At 43.3% G+C, this 14,601-nt stretch overlaps 1 protein-coding gene across 4 annotated transcripts in view; it reads right to left on the bottom strand.

The window, feature by feature from the left end:
• The window catches only part of TBCD (tubulin folding cofactor D), a 135,812-nt gene that overhangs the window by 73,319 nt on the left and 47,892 nt on the right, over positions 1 to 14,601 (bottom strand). For all 4 annotated transcript variants that reach the window (XM_080993611.1, XM_080993614.1, XM_080993613.1 and 1 more), the window contains exon 15: positions 21 to 177. In XM_080993611.1, coding sequence (XP_080849737.1) covers positions 21 to 177 — 157 coding nt within the window. The remainder of the gene's footprint in view (positions 1 to 20; positions 178 to 14,601) is intronic.

The raw sequence follows: 14,601 nt of genomic DNA, 5'->3' as shown, positions 1-14,601 counted from the left end.
ATTTCACTGTAGTAACTTACCTTGAAATCTGATTGACAAATGGTCTCAGTTCTAAGGGGTCGTAGGCACGAGCAAAAGCCCAACATACATAACAAGCAGAATCCCGAACGTTAGAGCCGACACTGCAAGCTCCTCGCTTCTCATCGTAGCTCAGTCCTTTTAAAATCACAGGAACAACTGTGGAGAATTTTTGAAATAAGAAAAAATAAATTGCATGGAAGTCATTCAATGAGATACTTTTATTAGAAGAGGAATAAGGACAGTTGGTGAATGATTTGTGCAGGTGGTGACAGTTCTGTAGCAAAGGGGCAAGTTCCATCTGAGATGCTTTTGTTCCCTGTAGCCTCATCCTGCATCAGTGGGGAGAGACAGTACAAACAAAATGGAGGAAGAAGGTGTGAAGAACTGCCTTGCTATTAGAGGGAAACTTAAACAAAAACTGCAGCAACAAACACCTCAACAAGTGGGAAACGCTCATTCAGGTGCTGGAAGGGATGAAGTGCACATAATCATTGAAATAAAATTGCGTTGTTTTTGTTTTCTAATTGAGAAATTCCAAGCATTGCTGCCAGGGATAGGGGAGCTTTCCTGAGCCTATTTTTCCTATATGTTGAAGGTCTGAATGAGTGCTTATGTAGAATAGCATGGAAACTCAGCTAGCAGTACCTGGGCTTTCTACAAGGCAGCTCAGACCTGGATGGAAAACAACTACACCTTCAGGGGACAATATGCTTTGAGTTTCTATTCTTTACAAAGGTAGTTTTTCAATGATGGCTAAAACAAGAAAAATCATTAAAACAATCAGAAAACCTGATCTCAGAAGTCAAGATTACCCAAGAATTGACTCAGTGGCTGCGTTCAGACATCATGATAAACCATTGTTTATTGTGATATCTGAATGCTTTGTCTTGTGTTTTGTTTACATTTATGGGACCTCATTTCAGAATAGACACACAATATATTCTATCCACTGTATCTTGAAACCTGCCAAATTCATGTAAATGCCATTAAAAAGAAGTTAATGGCATTCAACCAAGCTTTGTATTTCTGATTCCCACAGCTGTCCATACAAGAGTTAAGAGCCTGTTGCATTGCAAGCCTAAGCATTATTACTCAGAAGTCCTTGGGAGTGAGCCCCACTGAACTCAGTGTCTGTTAACATGCAGTAGATTGGGCTGCATGCTGTATTTACTGATTAAATGATTCAAACAATATTTACAGTTATCTCAACACAGATAAAATTCTAATGCTACAATAACATTAAGATTAAAGTTTGACTGAAGAACCTTTCTTTCTAGCCTATCATGTCTAGTTTTATTGCATAAGAGAGGCTTTACTTAACTCCCTTCCTCAAGCAGAGTACATCTTGCTCCCTCTTGAGATGCAGTTAGCATATTCTGTACCTGACCCACTTCTACACCTTCTACTGGTGTTGGCGAGACTTGGCCAAACCAAAAGGTGGGGGGGGGGGTTGCAGACACCACCAATGAGCTGACTGGCAGTGCTGCAAAACTTTGCAGATAGCACTTTGCTTGTGAAAATGTAAAGATCAATTGATTGTTGGTGCAAGAGCCATACAAGCAAAAGAGGTCACATGGTCTGTAAGCGGTGGGGGAGGTAATGCTCAGGCCTACAATCCACATCCAGTTCCCCATTCCTGCTCTAATAGTTGCTAGACGCATGTAGTGCACAGTTTGGCCAAAGTTAAGTACTTTTGGATCTGGTTCATTTTAATGCGAGTTAAGTATCTGTTCAAATTTTCTCATCAAATCAAACTGGTAACTTCTCCTTTCCTCAAAAGCATATACTTATTATTATTTATCAGTTCAATGTGCAAAACTGCTTTATAATGAGCCTGATCTGAAGCTGACTCAGGGCAGACCAAAGAAAGCATTTCATATTGCCCATTACTGTGCAGAGCTAAGGTTCAAATCTCTCTTCTCAGCCCAATGCTGAGATGGAGTGAAGAGGCACCCAAATCTTGCCAGGGGCTGGTGGGCTACTTGCAACAGCCTGGTGGGCAGGATATGGTCCATGGAATTCCTACTATTGATTGGGACGACTCTGGGAGCTCACCCCGTCGCGGGGATTTGCACTGCCAACCTTCTTATGTTTAGACCACAGTGCCACCAGTGTAACTCAAAGAGGAATTAGATAGCAATATAAAAGAAATAGAATGTGCCATTATTATTATTATTATTATTGCTAAAGAGGAACTAGATAGCAATAAAAAAAATATGTAATAACTGGCTTTCAAACCACCCCCTGTATTTCATTCTAATTTTAAGGAATCGTGCACAAAAGGTTGAAATTATATACAGTGGTGCCTCGCAAGACGAAATTAATTCGTTCCGCAAGTCTCTTCGTCTTGCGGGTTTTTCGTCTTGCGATGCACGGTTTCCCATAGGAATGCATTGAAAATCAATTAATGCGTTCCTAGGGAAACCGCCTTCGGACCCGGTCCGGGGACAGTCTGTCCCCGGACCTCTTCTGAAGGCTGGAGGGGGGGGGGGACAAGGGCTTTTCTTCCCACCCCCAGCATTTTAAAAAACCCCGGGACAGCGGAGGACTTCTCCGCTGTCCGGGCAATCTTAAAATGCTGGCGGGCGGCATTTTAAAATCGCCCCGGGACAGCGGAGGACTTCTCCGCTATCCGGGGCGATTTAAAAGCCCCTGGGAAGGCAGGCAGGGGGGACAAAGACTTTTGCCCCCCCGCCAGCCTTCAGAAGGTGTTCCCGCCCCCCGCCCCGCTTCGGAGCACCGGGAGAAGCGATCTCCCCGCAGCCCCTTGCTTCAAAAGAGGTCCGGGGGCAGCGGGGAAGAAGCGCTGCGCTTCCCACTGTCCCCGACCTCTTTTGAAGCAAGGGGCTGCGGGGAGAAGCGATCTCCCGCAGCCCCTTGCTTCAAAAGAGGTCCGGGAACAGCGGGAAGCGCTTCCCGCTGTCCCCAGACCTGGGGCTGCGGGGAGAAGATCGCTTCTTCCCCGCTGTCCCCGGACCTCATTTGAAGCAAGGGGCTGCTGCCCCTTGCTTCAAAAGAGGTCCGGGGACAGCGGGGAAGAAGCGCTGCGCTTCCCACTGTCCCCGGACCTCTTTTGAAGCAAGGGGCGATGGGGAGAAGCGATCTCCCCGCAGCCCCTTGCTTCAAAAGAGGTCGGGGGCAGCGGGAAGCGCTTCCCGCTGCCCCCGGACCTGGGGCTGCGGGGAGAAGATCGCTTCTCCCTGCAGCCCCTTGCTTCAAAAGAGGTCCGGGGGCAGCGCGAAGCGCTTCCCGCTGTCCCCGGACCTGGGGCTGCGGGGAGAAGATCGCTTCTCCCCGCCGCCCCTTGCTTCAAAAGAGGTCGGGGGCAGCGGGAAGCGCTTCCCGCTGCCCCCGGACCTGGGGCTGCGGGGAGAAGATCGCTTCTCCCTGCAGCCCCTTGCTTCAAAAGAGGTCGGGGGCAGCGCGAAGCGCCCGCTGTCCCCGGACCTCTTTTGAAGCAAGGGGCGATGGGGAGAAGCGATCTCCCCGCAGCCCCTTGCTTCAAAAGAGGTCGGGGGCAGCGGGAAGCGCTTCCCGCTGCCCCCGGACCTGGGGCTGCGGGGAGAAGATCGCTTCTCCCCGCCGCCCCTTGCTTCAAAAGAGGTCCGGGGGCAGCGCGAAGCGCCCGCTGTCCCCGGACCTCTTTTGAAGCAAGGGGCGATGGGGAGAAGCGATCTCCCCGCAGCCCCTTGCTTCAAAAGAGGTCGGGGGCAGCGGGAAGCGCTTCCCGCTGTCCCCAGCCCCTTGCTTCAAAAGAGAAGACCCGCAGTTCCCGGGGCAAGCTTCGTTTTGCGAAGCAAGCCCATAGGGAAATTCGTCTTGCGAGGCAACTCGAAAACGAAAAAACCTTTCGTTTTGCGAGTTTTTCGTCTCGCGAGGCGTTCGTCTTGCGGGGCACCACTGTAAGGGGTGTGTAACACAATGAAACTAAGGACAAGACAACAGCAAATACACTAAACAGCAACCCTATGGTCTTACAGTTTTTCTTTTCTTTTTCTTTTTTGGCGAGGCTGAGGAAGCTTCTAAATTAAACCTTTCACACAGTTCCAATGGTCCGATGCCAAAACCTACCAACCGCACAGGTTTCCCTACAAGGCTTTCTCTAGGCATCTGCCAGTCAGGTAATATAGTTCAAACATACTGCTTACTGAACAGTATGTAATTTAATCAACTGCTGTAGCCTACAGAAATAACAGCCTGCAGGGGAAATAAAAGTCACTTAACTCTTATACTTCCCCTTCTTTCTGTGGTGAACAGGTGAGGGCCGGGGAGGGGGGGGAAAGAGGCATAAGCTTCAAGTATTTCTGTTTTAGGAGGTGCACATTCTGATGGGGGACACTTCAAGCCCCTTCTAGGCTAGTTTGTCCACCCTACACACCCACCCACACACACACACCCAAGACACACTCCACTGTCTCTCAAGGCAGATGATGCCAGCACAACACAAAACACAGAAAGTACACAACACAGGCTTGTAATGTGTTCAATTAAAATTGGGAACTTCCTCACAGAGATGTGGTGTGATGTGGTATAGTGGCTCAGAGACTTCACAGTGCAATCCGACTGTACAATGCCTTCTTCCTACTAAATTCAGTGGAGCTTACTACCAGGTAGGTGGAGTTAGGATTGCAGTTTAAGCCACCAACTGGAAAATCTCTGGTTGGAATCCCACCTATGCAATGATCTCAATAGACAGCCTTAGGCAAGCTGCCCTCTCGCAGTCCTCACATCTGAAATGAAGGGGTAATACCGCTGTCCTAATGACTGCAACTATGTGAAGCACTTTTGAGACTTGAAAGCACTGTATATCAAGGTTTTTTGTTTTTGTTTTATTAGCCTCTCTATCAACTTTGACACCATTAAGTCGAGCATTCATGTCTGGAAATTAATACAAATCACTGTACTCTTGCATTATTCCCTGTGGTCCTGCTTTTTTAAGGTGTTAGCTTGTAGTAACTTTAGAGATTCCTTTGCATCACATGGCTTACAAGTATGAACCAGCAAATGCCTATGGTATCACATAGTGTAGAGGAGTTCTTCATGACACATGTAATATTTTTAACATGTAACAGTGCACTCAAAATTTGATGCAAAGACAGTCCTTTTCAAGGATAAGTAATCTCCCCCAACTCTTCCGACCAGCAGGAAAGACAATAGCAGAAAATTGGAAAAGGCATAAATAGAATCAGTTGCCACAGATCTGTTATTTGCATTGGTGCAGAATAATGCTTTATTGTCATAGAACAGGGCTGGTATAATTCAGTATTGGGAAAAGTCATTTTTAGCAGTGTGGAGCAGTGACCTGGGAGACCGGGGTTCAAATCCCCACAGGCAGGACTGAGCGACCTTGGGGCAGTCACTGCTGCTCAGCTTAACGTACCTCACAGGGCTGTTGTGAGGATAAATGGGAAGGGTGTGCCACCTTCAGGTCCCTGGATGAAAGGTGGGGTGTAAATTTAATAATAATGATAATAATGATGATGATAATGATAATAATGATAATAATAATAATAATGATAATAATAATGATAATAAGTGCCTGAGAGGAAAAAACACGTCCTCTAAGGAGGACGAAGAAACTGCTTTTAAGAGGCACAAAATTACCCTACATGGGAAAACCACATCGCAGGACCAAAAGTTTGGTATTTTCTTTTTTGTTTGGTGAAAGAAAATAAAACAACCTGACAGCACTAAAACTGTCTTGAAAAATGTAGTTTAACTTGTTCCCAAGTGTGTTGAATAAACTGGTGAAAAAAATGGATTTAACTGGTTATACAAGAACACAAAAAAGCCCCTGGAGGCAGTTTTTGAAAATCTGCTGTAAATTTTTTCTTGTGGAGATTCAACATTACTGCTACTGATATTACTGTTAACAGTGTACTTTCCACTTCAGACTTAAATAAAACCAGGGGGAAATGCTGGTTTTTCTAACAAGTGTAGAAAGAAAAGCTCTATTGATCATTACACGATTCTTCATCTTGGGAAACACAGATGAGAGGTGTCAGGCAGGAGCTACAATGGTACCTCGGGTTAAGAACTTAATTCGTTCTGGAGGTCCGTTCTTAACCTGAAGCTGTTCTTAACCTGAGGTACCACTTTAGCTAATGGGGCCTCCCGCTGCCGCCATGCGATTTCTGTTCTCATCCTGAAGCAAAGTTCTTAACCCGAGGTAGTATTTTTGGGTTAGCAGAGTCTGTAATCTGAAGCGTCTATAACCTGAGGTACCACTGTACTACATTTTGTACTTTTGTTAGGCATCTGAAGAAGCAATTCCATGTCATAATAAAGTTGTTGATTATGAAGGCCATAAACAATAGTTTAGTGTGGCATGGTTATTTCCCCCCCATGCTCAAGCACTCTCCCCTCCCCTCTTTTCCTCCCATATAGACAAGAGTGGCAATTCAGAAGCTTTCACTTCTGCTTTTAGCAAACCATGGCTTCCTACATCATCCCAACTGGAAACTATGGTTAAATATAAAGTATGGTTAGTTTAAACAAGCCTGCTTCAGAAACCATGTTTTGAAGGTGGCTTCTTTTAAACTAGCCATAATTAATGTCAGCCATAGGTTTTTTTCCCTTCAGATAACAGGACTGAAAGTGCAAAGATTCCCAAGGTTGGGAGGTGGCTAAGCTCATTTCCATTGCATTAAGCCATGGTATAGCAAAATATCCAAACATGGCCTAAGAGTTTATCAACATGTGTCACTTGCCTATATTGGTTATTGCCTATAACCAATGAAAGAATATTTTCTCATGGTCAGGGAGGCTGGGTCATAATGGGAGAACAAACTCCAGTAACTCAACTCTGAGGATTTCACTAGGTGTACTCTGAGCAATGCATTTTAAGCCTTAAGTAAATATAACTAGTCAGGAGTACCACAGAATTTCTGACACCAGGATATGGGCAGTTGACAGTTCAAAGGATCAGAGGAAAATAAGGTAGGGTGAGTACTGAGGAAACTTTGGGTCTGCTGTTAGGATAACCCAGAACACATTCAGCAGCTAAGCAAGGTATGCTGGCTCTAACAATTAAGCTGCTTTGGAGGCCTGGCTCTCATATATCATGACATACAGTACAAGTTTTATTCACTAGTCCATTCTGTTGTTGCCCACTAAGAAGAATGTCTACCTTTATCTAAGACACTGTCAAAATGTGTGTGTACATGCACACATTTTGTGCTGGAATGATGGACAGAAGTAAAATTTGAATATATTATGTAAAATTTGAATATATTATGAATTTGCCCAGGCTTGTGTAGTAAAAATGTGTTTGTTATTTTCTTTTCTTTTTTGGTGATATATGCTATTAGCTATTTTGAACTTGGCAATGTATCCAGACCAAAAAATGATCTCAACCCAGGATAAGCCTCTGTGTGATATCCTCTCAAAATAATGTTCTACTCAAATCAATTGTTCAAACATTCACAGTTCATTTCAAAACCATTCACACTCCTATTATCAAAATCAAAAAAGTACCATTAACTTTTTATGTGGTGGTAAAGATATACATAACCAATTTGACATAACCAAAAACATTATGATAAACACAAGTTTTCAAATTAAAAGAATTGCTACGTGATTAGCAGGTTGCATATATTGTACATGGAAAACTGACAGAATCCAGATTCACTTGTTGAGTTTCAGCATTCTTTTTTAAAATACAGTCACCTGTACGTGTAGCCTAGAGGTATTAATGAGCACCTGTTCTATCCCACCATCCTTAACTTAACAACATTAACTACAGGTTGCAACAGGACGCTCTGCTTTGAATCCCATGAAGCACAGAAACAACTTCTGCCTTTCCATCACTATAGAGTTCAGAAAGACCTTTTTAATGTAATGAGAAAAGCATCCTTTCCTTGTGTTCTTTAACTCAGTTTCTGAACAACCGTCAACCATGAGCATTATAACATTTTCTAAATAAAGCTACGAAAGGAAAAGGAAAATCAAAAATCCCCAACGAATTTCTAGAACGTTGAGGTGTTAGCCAAAGGATTTAATTGAATACCGCCCATAGTATTCCATTTAGCCAAGTCCTTTCTCCTGCAAGCAACATTTAAATGTGCTTCCTTGTGCTGAATAAGTTCTGTGAATCTGCCAAAAAGTGTTTTGGTTTTTTTTGTTTAAAAGAGAGATTGTCTAATCAGATACAACATTCTTGGTTCAGATCCTGTACAATACAATCTCTTCCATGTTTGCTCTATGACCCCTAGCATCTAGGAAGGCCGCTTTTCTAGAGGGCATAAAGTTCTGCCTTTTTATGCATGTGCAGGGGACCATAAATTAATTTATCTCCTCAGCAGCAACAAGTGATTCCCTTCAAGCAAAAGCCCTGGCCATGGAAGAGAACTACCCTCCTTTTCTGCAGGCAGAATGTGGAGGAAGCAAAAGGAGGCTCTCCCTTCCTTTTATACAAAAACCCATCCCAGTGATATTGCCTTCTGCAGAAGCTTCCCAGGAATGGAAAGACACCAGCCATCCTTTCAGGAGAATTCAAGCCAAGCCAAAATTTGGGAACCCCTATGCTTGCGTGCTGAACCTGGGACAAACTTTACACAATGTGCAACGGAAAGAAAAGGAGCAAGGGAAAGACTCCCAACTCATAGCTATTTCATTAAAGGCCATGTTGGCTAATTCACAGAAGTGGTAAGAGAGAGAAAAGGTTGTATGAGCAAAATGTACTTTCACATGCCCTGTTTATGGAACAAAAAAGTTGTATGTATATTTATCCTAATGAAGTGGCGGAAATGCACACCCACTCTTTGTAAAAGTTCTGAAATTACGGGGAACATACAACTCCTTTCACCTCTTCCATGGAACATAGAAACCAATCTAAGTACGGTAATTAGCAGGAATTGGGAGCAGGACATATACATAAATAGGTAGTGTGGTGTATCAATGCTTACTGATCAGTACAAGTGGAATAAATTAAGTCTGGAAGCAAAGAATCCTCACCAACACGACTAACTTGGTTAGCTTTGTCTGCTGATCATTAGCTGTGCAAGTCAAATAGTCTTGGACCACTGGTCATGCTGGCTGAGCTGTAGTCCAACAACATCTGGTTATCACCTGCCCTGTGGTTCTTTCATCTGTCTGCTTTCTTTTTCTGTATGTTCAATATTCTGTGCCTATTCTGTGCCAACCTGACAACAAGAGAAGTAGGGGCCATCTCTAGCATCATGCTTCAGAGACAAAGCATCTCTTAACACTCCATCTCCAAGTTTCATGGCTAAGAAATTCAGTGATCCTATCCAGTGTCCTTCCAGCATAAAGCACCCTACTAACTAATGTTAAATAGGAAAAGCACTAACAGACCAACATACTGAGTCTCAAATCAGCCAGCAGCAAGCCCCAGCTACAAGTGATCCACAATTTAATTCTTATGTTCCATGTCAGAAAATTTAAGATGCCTCAAGATGTAAACATTCTTTTATTTTCCCCCCATAGAAAACCTTTGTACTACCTAGAAACTAAGCGTATTATCTAGCCAACTTGCTCTGACTTGTAACATGCCACCAAATTTGGAGATTAGAAGTCATTAGGAAGGACAAAAGAGTGTCTCAAAAGGTGTTAAATGTAAGTCAACAATTATGCAAACAGGACTGAGAGAGGACACTTGAAGAGAGATTGTGTAATTTTTTTTGCAAGTTTAGGGGTACAGCTAGTTCTTAAACTGGTTTCTGCTATTTATCCAAGGTAATACTGTCGTATAAAATGGATCTCCTGAAGGTGTAAGAAAGTACCATCAAGAGAAGATTATATATGGGAACAGACAACAAGCTGAAATATGGCTACATTCTTCTAAAGAAGTCCCATGCCTGTGATAATGTTATTTTCTTCTGTAAAACTGAACTTCCAATATATTTCACATGTCTCCAGAATTTATACTAGTGAAAATACTCTCTCTGAGAGGATGCAGTTTCTCAGACACATCTGAGAAGAACAGAGACTACCAAAACATTCTGAATGCCTTTTCTCAAAGCACACTGAATCTCAGAAGCTAAAGTTTGTTTTAAGTGATACAGGTCGGTCCTTAGCTACATAGTGGAACCTGTGTAATTTTAAGCGTAGCAGCTTTGATTATAAAGAAGAAGAAAGACAGACACCACTTTTCCAAATGACACTCGAAATATGCTGGCATTAATTCATCCCAAGTGCCGCACTGTTAGGAGAATAACAATGATAACAATCAGCGTTGCATCAAGCCTGGAATTATATCGCCTCCAATATGACTATTGCGTTCATCTTCTTTTAATGGGTGTCACCTATCAGGTGACTGGTCTACATGCTTATAATAATTATACAACACTAGATGAGAGGACAATAAATTCACTCCAACAATGGGAAAACAGCTGCCAGTATCAATTTGACCAGGACCAGTTATATTCATTAGTGAAGAAAACAAGAAGCATCCTGTCTCCAAGGCTCTACTCCCTGAACTTGCATATCCAGGTATTTTGCTCTATTGCCTCCAGTTTAATACAATGCCTGCTGCACCTGCACATTCTGCTCTACTTCAGCTACAGCCCAGTTGAGCAGGTCTGCCTAGCAGCTACCACTTCCAGGGAGTGGCTGGCTTTTAATAAGCTCTTTGCTGCACTAGGATCATGCCCAGAGGCCAACATCGCTACCCTGGCTTCCCTCTGATTCAACAGCACAAGAAACAAAGAAAACCAAGACAAACTTACAGAGTATACAGCAAGGGTTGTCAAGCCTCACCAGGTCCTTTGGGGTCCCAAGCACAAGTCACATATCCCTCCCCCCACACACAAAATACTGAACCATCTTCAGGTCAAGAACAAGACAGGGCAAAGATTGACCTACTATTGTCAACTACTGATTTTCTATGCACCAGTCCCTTCTCCAGGCCATTTAAAATTAACAGCAAGGAGTTAATGAGTGAAGAATATTCAATGTGCCAACATGTGGAGTCAAAAGGGGAGAGGGGAGAATGGGGGGGGTGTCCTTAGTCAATGGAAAAGGACAAATGGATAATAGGATTAATGAAGCTGACAGGATGAGGCAAGCAACCCTTTTTTACATGCAAGAGGATTTTAGAAGGTAAACAGTGGGAAAGGCGCTTAGGATGAAAGAAAGCTGCAGTGGATGTTCAGGCTTAGAGCTGACAACTGTGGTCTGCAGTAAGGCTAATGAAGAAATTTTGAAAGGCAAGGTGTAGAACAATGGCATTCCGATGTTGAATAGTGACAAGTATATTTAGATGTTTACTACAGATCCTACTACAGTGGTACCTCGGGTTAAGAACTTAATTCATTCTGGAGGTCTGTTCTTAACCTGAAACTGTTCTTAACCTGAGGTACCACTTTAGCTAACAGGGCCTCCCACTGCCACACAATTTCTGTTCTCATCCTGAAGCAAAGTTCTTAACCCGAGGTAGTATTTCTGGGTTAGCAGAGTCCGTAACCTGAAGCGTCTGTAACCCGAGGTACCACTGGATCAGCCCTATCCCCCATCAAACCATAGGTTTTATATATTTATTGGGGGGGGGATTATGAGCATGGGCTCTGGAAAATGTATTTGTTGGATGGGATGGTCGTGCAAGCTTTTGTGGGCTTGATAGTACAGGCACCTGTGCATTGGTGACTACATGTCAACTGGACACACCTAAAATAATCGTCACCTGTATATCAACAGTATATCCATCTTAAAAACTCTCAGTGGCCAGTCTGCTGTGAAAACACCTTAAAATTTATTTATATCATATATAAAGTAGATGCTAGAATGTATTGTTAAAAACAACATATCATATCATTGTTCACATGCATAACAAGAAGGGAACTGACAATACAGTGGGGAGGAATTCACTCAGCAGAATGCCCTCTTAACACAAACATGTCTGCTTACTTGATGGAACCAACAATCTGCCCTCTCCTTCCTCCCCTGCTGTTCTGGGGGTTCTCTCAACCCTCCCCCACAGCCAACGGGGCACATGAAAAGGGAGAAAGCACAGCTGCACCAGAGGAAGTCTTTGCACGGGTTTCTGCTGGTGGGGCTCATTAGTTAAATCCCACCCTATATTATATGGGGATGTTCACAAGCCTACACAGCAGGGGATCTCAAGCCAGGGCCTTCAGCAGCTTACCTTCTGCACCTCCAGCACTTTGGGTCCTTACAGGCCACACAGACAAGACCTTAAGGAAAAGGCAGGCCTCTAGGCTGTCATTCCAACCTGAAAAGAAGCAGCAGACCTCCTAGCCTACTGTCATCTGACTCTCCGAGTGAATCAGCAGGCTAGGTCAGCCCATTAGTCCATCCATCTTCTCTTTGAGCACAAGCATTCTACTTAATCTCCTGCTCCCTCAGATCATGATCACCATCAAGCCCTCTACTGCTTCCTTCAAACTACATCTTCTGCCTGGTTCTTACTCTGCACTTGCCTATGACTGGTAAGCTTGACATCGATACTAGGAAAGGTCCTAGAACAGAAAATTAAACAGTAGGTCTGTGCACACTTAGAAAAGGATGCTGTGATTGCTAAGACCCTGCAGAAGTCTAGTGTCTATTCTGCCTTGGTCAGACCCAACCTGGTGTACTGTGCCCCGTTCTGGACACCACAATTTAAGAAGGATATTGACAAGCTGGAACATGTGCAAAGGGGGACAACCAAGATGATCAAGGGTCTGGAAACCAAGCATTATGAGGAATAGTTGAGAGTTTGGTATGTTACCCTGGAAAAGGGGAGACTGAGAGGAGGTATGATAGTCATCTTCAAATATCTAAAGGGCTATCACATGGAAGATGGAGCAAGCTTGTATTCTTCTGCTCCGGAGGGTAGGACCTGAACCAATGCCTTCAAGTTACAAGAAAGGAGATTCCAACTACACACAAGGAATAACTTCCTGACAGTAACAGCTGCTCAATAGTGGGAAAGACTTCCACGAGAGGTAGTGGGTTCTGCTTCCTTGGATGTTTTAAAGTAATAAGAATAAGAATAATTTATTTATACCCCGCCAATCTGGCTGGCCAGCTGCCATGTATAATTTAACTGAGATTCCTGCATTGAAGGGGGTTGGACTAGATGACCCCTGGGCTCCCTTACAACTCTACAATTCTATGACTCTATGAACCCTGAACATTTGATCTGGTGTCTGACCTCCAGTTGATGTGTTGGCCATGTGCATTATCCTTCTGATCCTTAACACCCTGTAATTCCTGTGTATGATTGGTTCTTCCATTGTGACAAAGAAACTTAATTTTAGCTTTCAGTGGCAACCTACTCAGAGACGATGCACCTTTTTACTTGTAAAGGAGAGAAATTAAGGAACCGAGGGAGATCTCATATGGAACAAAAGCAGCTTCCCCTCTTCTTGACAGTTCTAGTGTGGGATGGACAAATACAAAATGGTGTATTGGACATTAACTTCAGCTTCATAAGAATTTCACTCATCCTTTAAAAACCCATACACATACTACTTATGGCTCCAATGCTAAATTTTAAAAAGCGTGTGCAAAACATCTGTCAAAATAAGAGAAGCCAGTGAGCTGGAACTGGCATATCTGAATGCTGCACAGAATGCAAAATTCATAAATGTACTCATAAATGTACAATTCATCTTGAGTTGTTTTTAAAGTAGAGGGCACATTTTGCCTTAGTGTCCACTGTGATAGACCACAAGGAATTAAGTTGACGCTTCCGTTTCCAGTCCCATAACTAGTGCCGCAAGAAAATTTACACAAAAACTTAATGAAAGTCTGTGCTTCTGTTGGCTGTGAATCAGTACCCTCTCTACTTGCCTCTTGACCGCCCTGCACGTAACTAGTTGAGACAGAATATAGATGCACATCCTACAGATGGATGGCAACTGCATCCTGCTGCAAGTGTTGTCCACCCACATTTCATTACTTTCAACAGGATGGGAAATTTGATGGGCTTCCAAGTGCACATCTCCATCCTGCCACAGCTAATCACCTATGCACTAAACAGAGGCCAGGTAGCATTGGCTCATTTGTTTCAGTAACCAAAATGCGCTCTCTCTCTCTCTCTCTCTCTCTCTGTCTGTCTCTCTCTCACACCCCTTACAAACACTGCTGTAGGCAGCACCTTTCATGTGTATGGAGAGGGAGATTTTGCAAAAAAAAAATCTAATACTAAACAACACAGGGTTTTATATATAATTAACAACAAACACTTTCAAATTATGCAATTTGAAACAAACAATTTTCAGATTATACATTGTGCATGGTTAGCAAAATAGATTGTGCCTTCATTTTGGGTATAGACTGATCTAAAAACCATATAAAATAAAATAAAATCCCTTAGACTTACTCATTCACAGCTATAGCTTTGTAATTTAGTACTTACTTAGTCAGCTAACCATGTTATAACTGTATACAAGCCACAAAACACACTACCAATTCTACAAGCACATTACCAATTCTACAATTCTACACTGACTGTACTACATGGCTCTCTCATTTTACTTACAATGGTACTGGATCTTAGAAGGTTAAGAGAGTCTTTCAGGTAGCCTCCATAATGCTGCCCTGTACAACAGTGTTGCTTGTGGCTCTATCCCAGTGTTAAAAAGGCAACTAGGATAGCTCAGAGCCCACAAACGG

The sequence above is a fragment of the Podarcis pityusensis genome (genome assembly GCF_964106645.2).
Source record: "Podarcis pityusensis genome assembly, chromosome: 2".
Classification (NCBI taxonomy): Eukaryota; Metazoa; Chordata; class Lepidosauria; order Squamata; family Lacertidae; genus Podarcis; species Podarcis pityusensis.
Note: the sequence above shows the minus strand (reverse complement) of the source record. Positions and strands in the feature narration are given on the sequence as shown.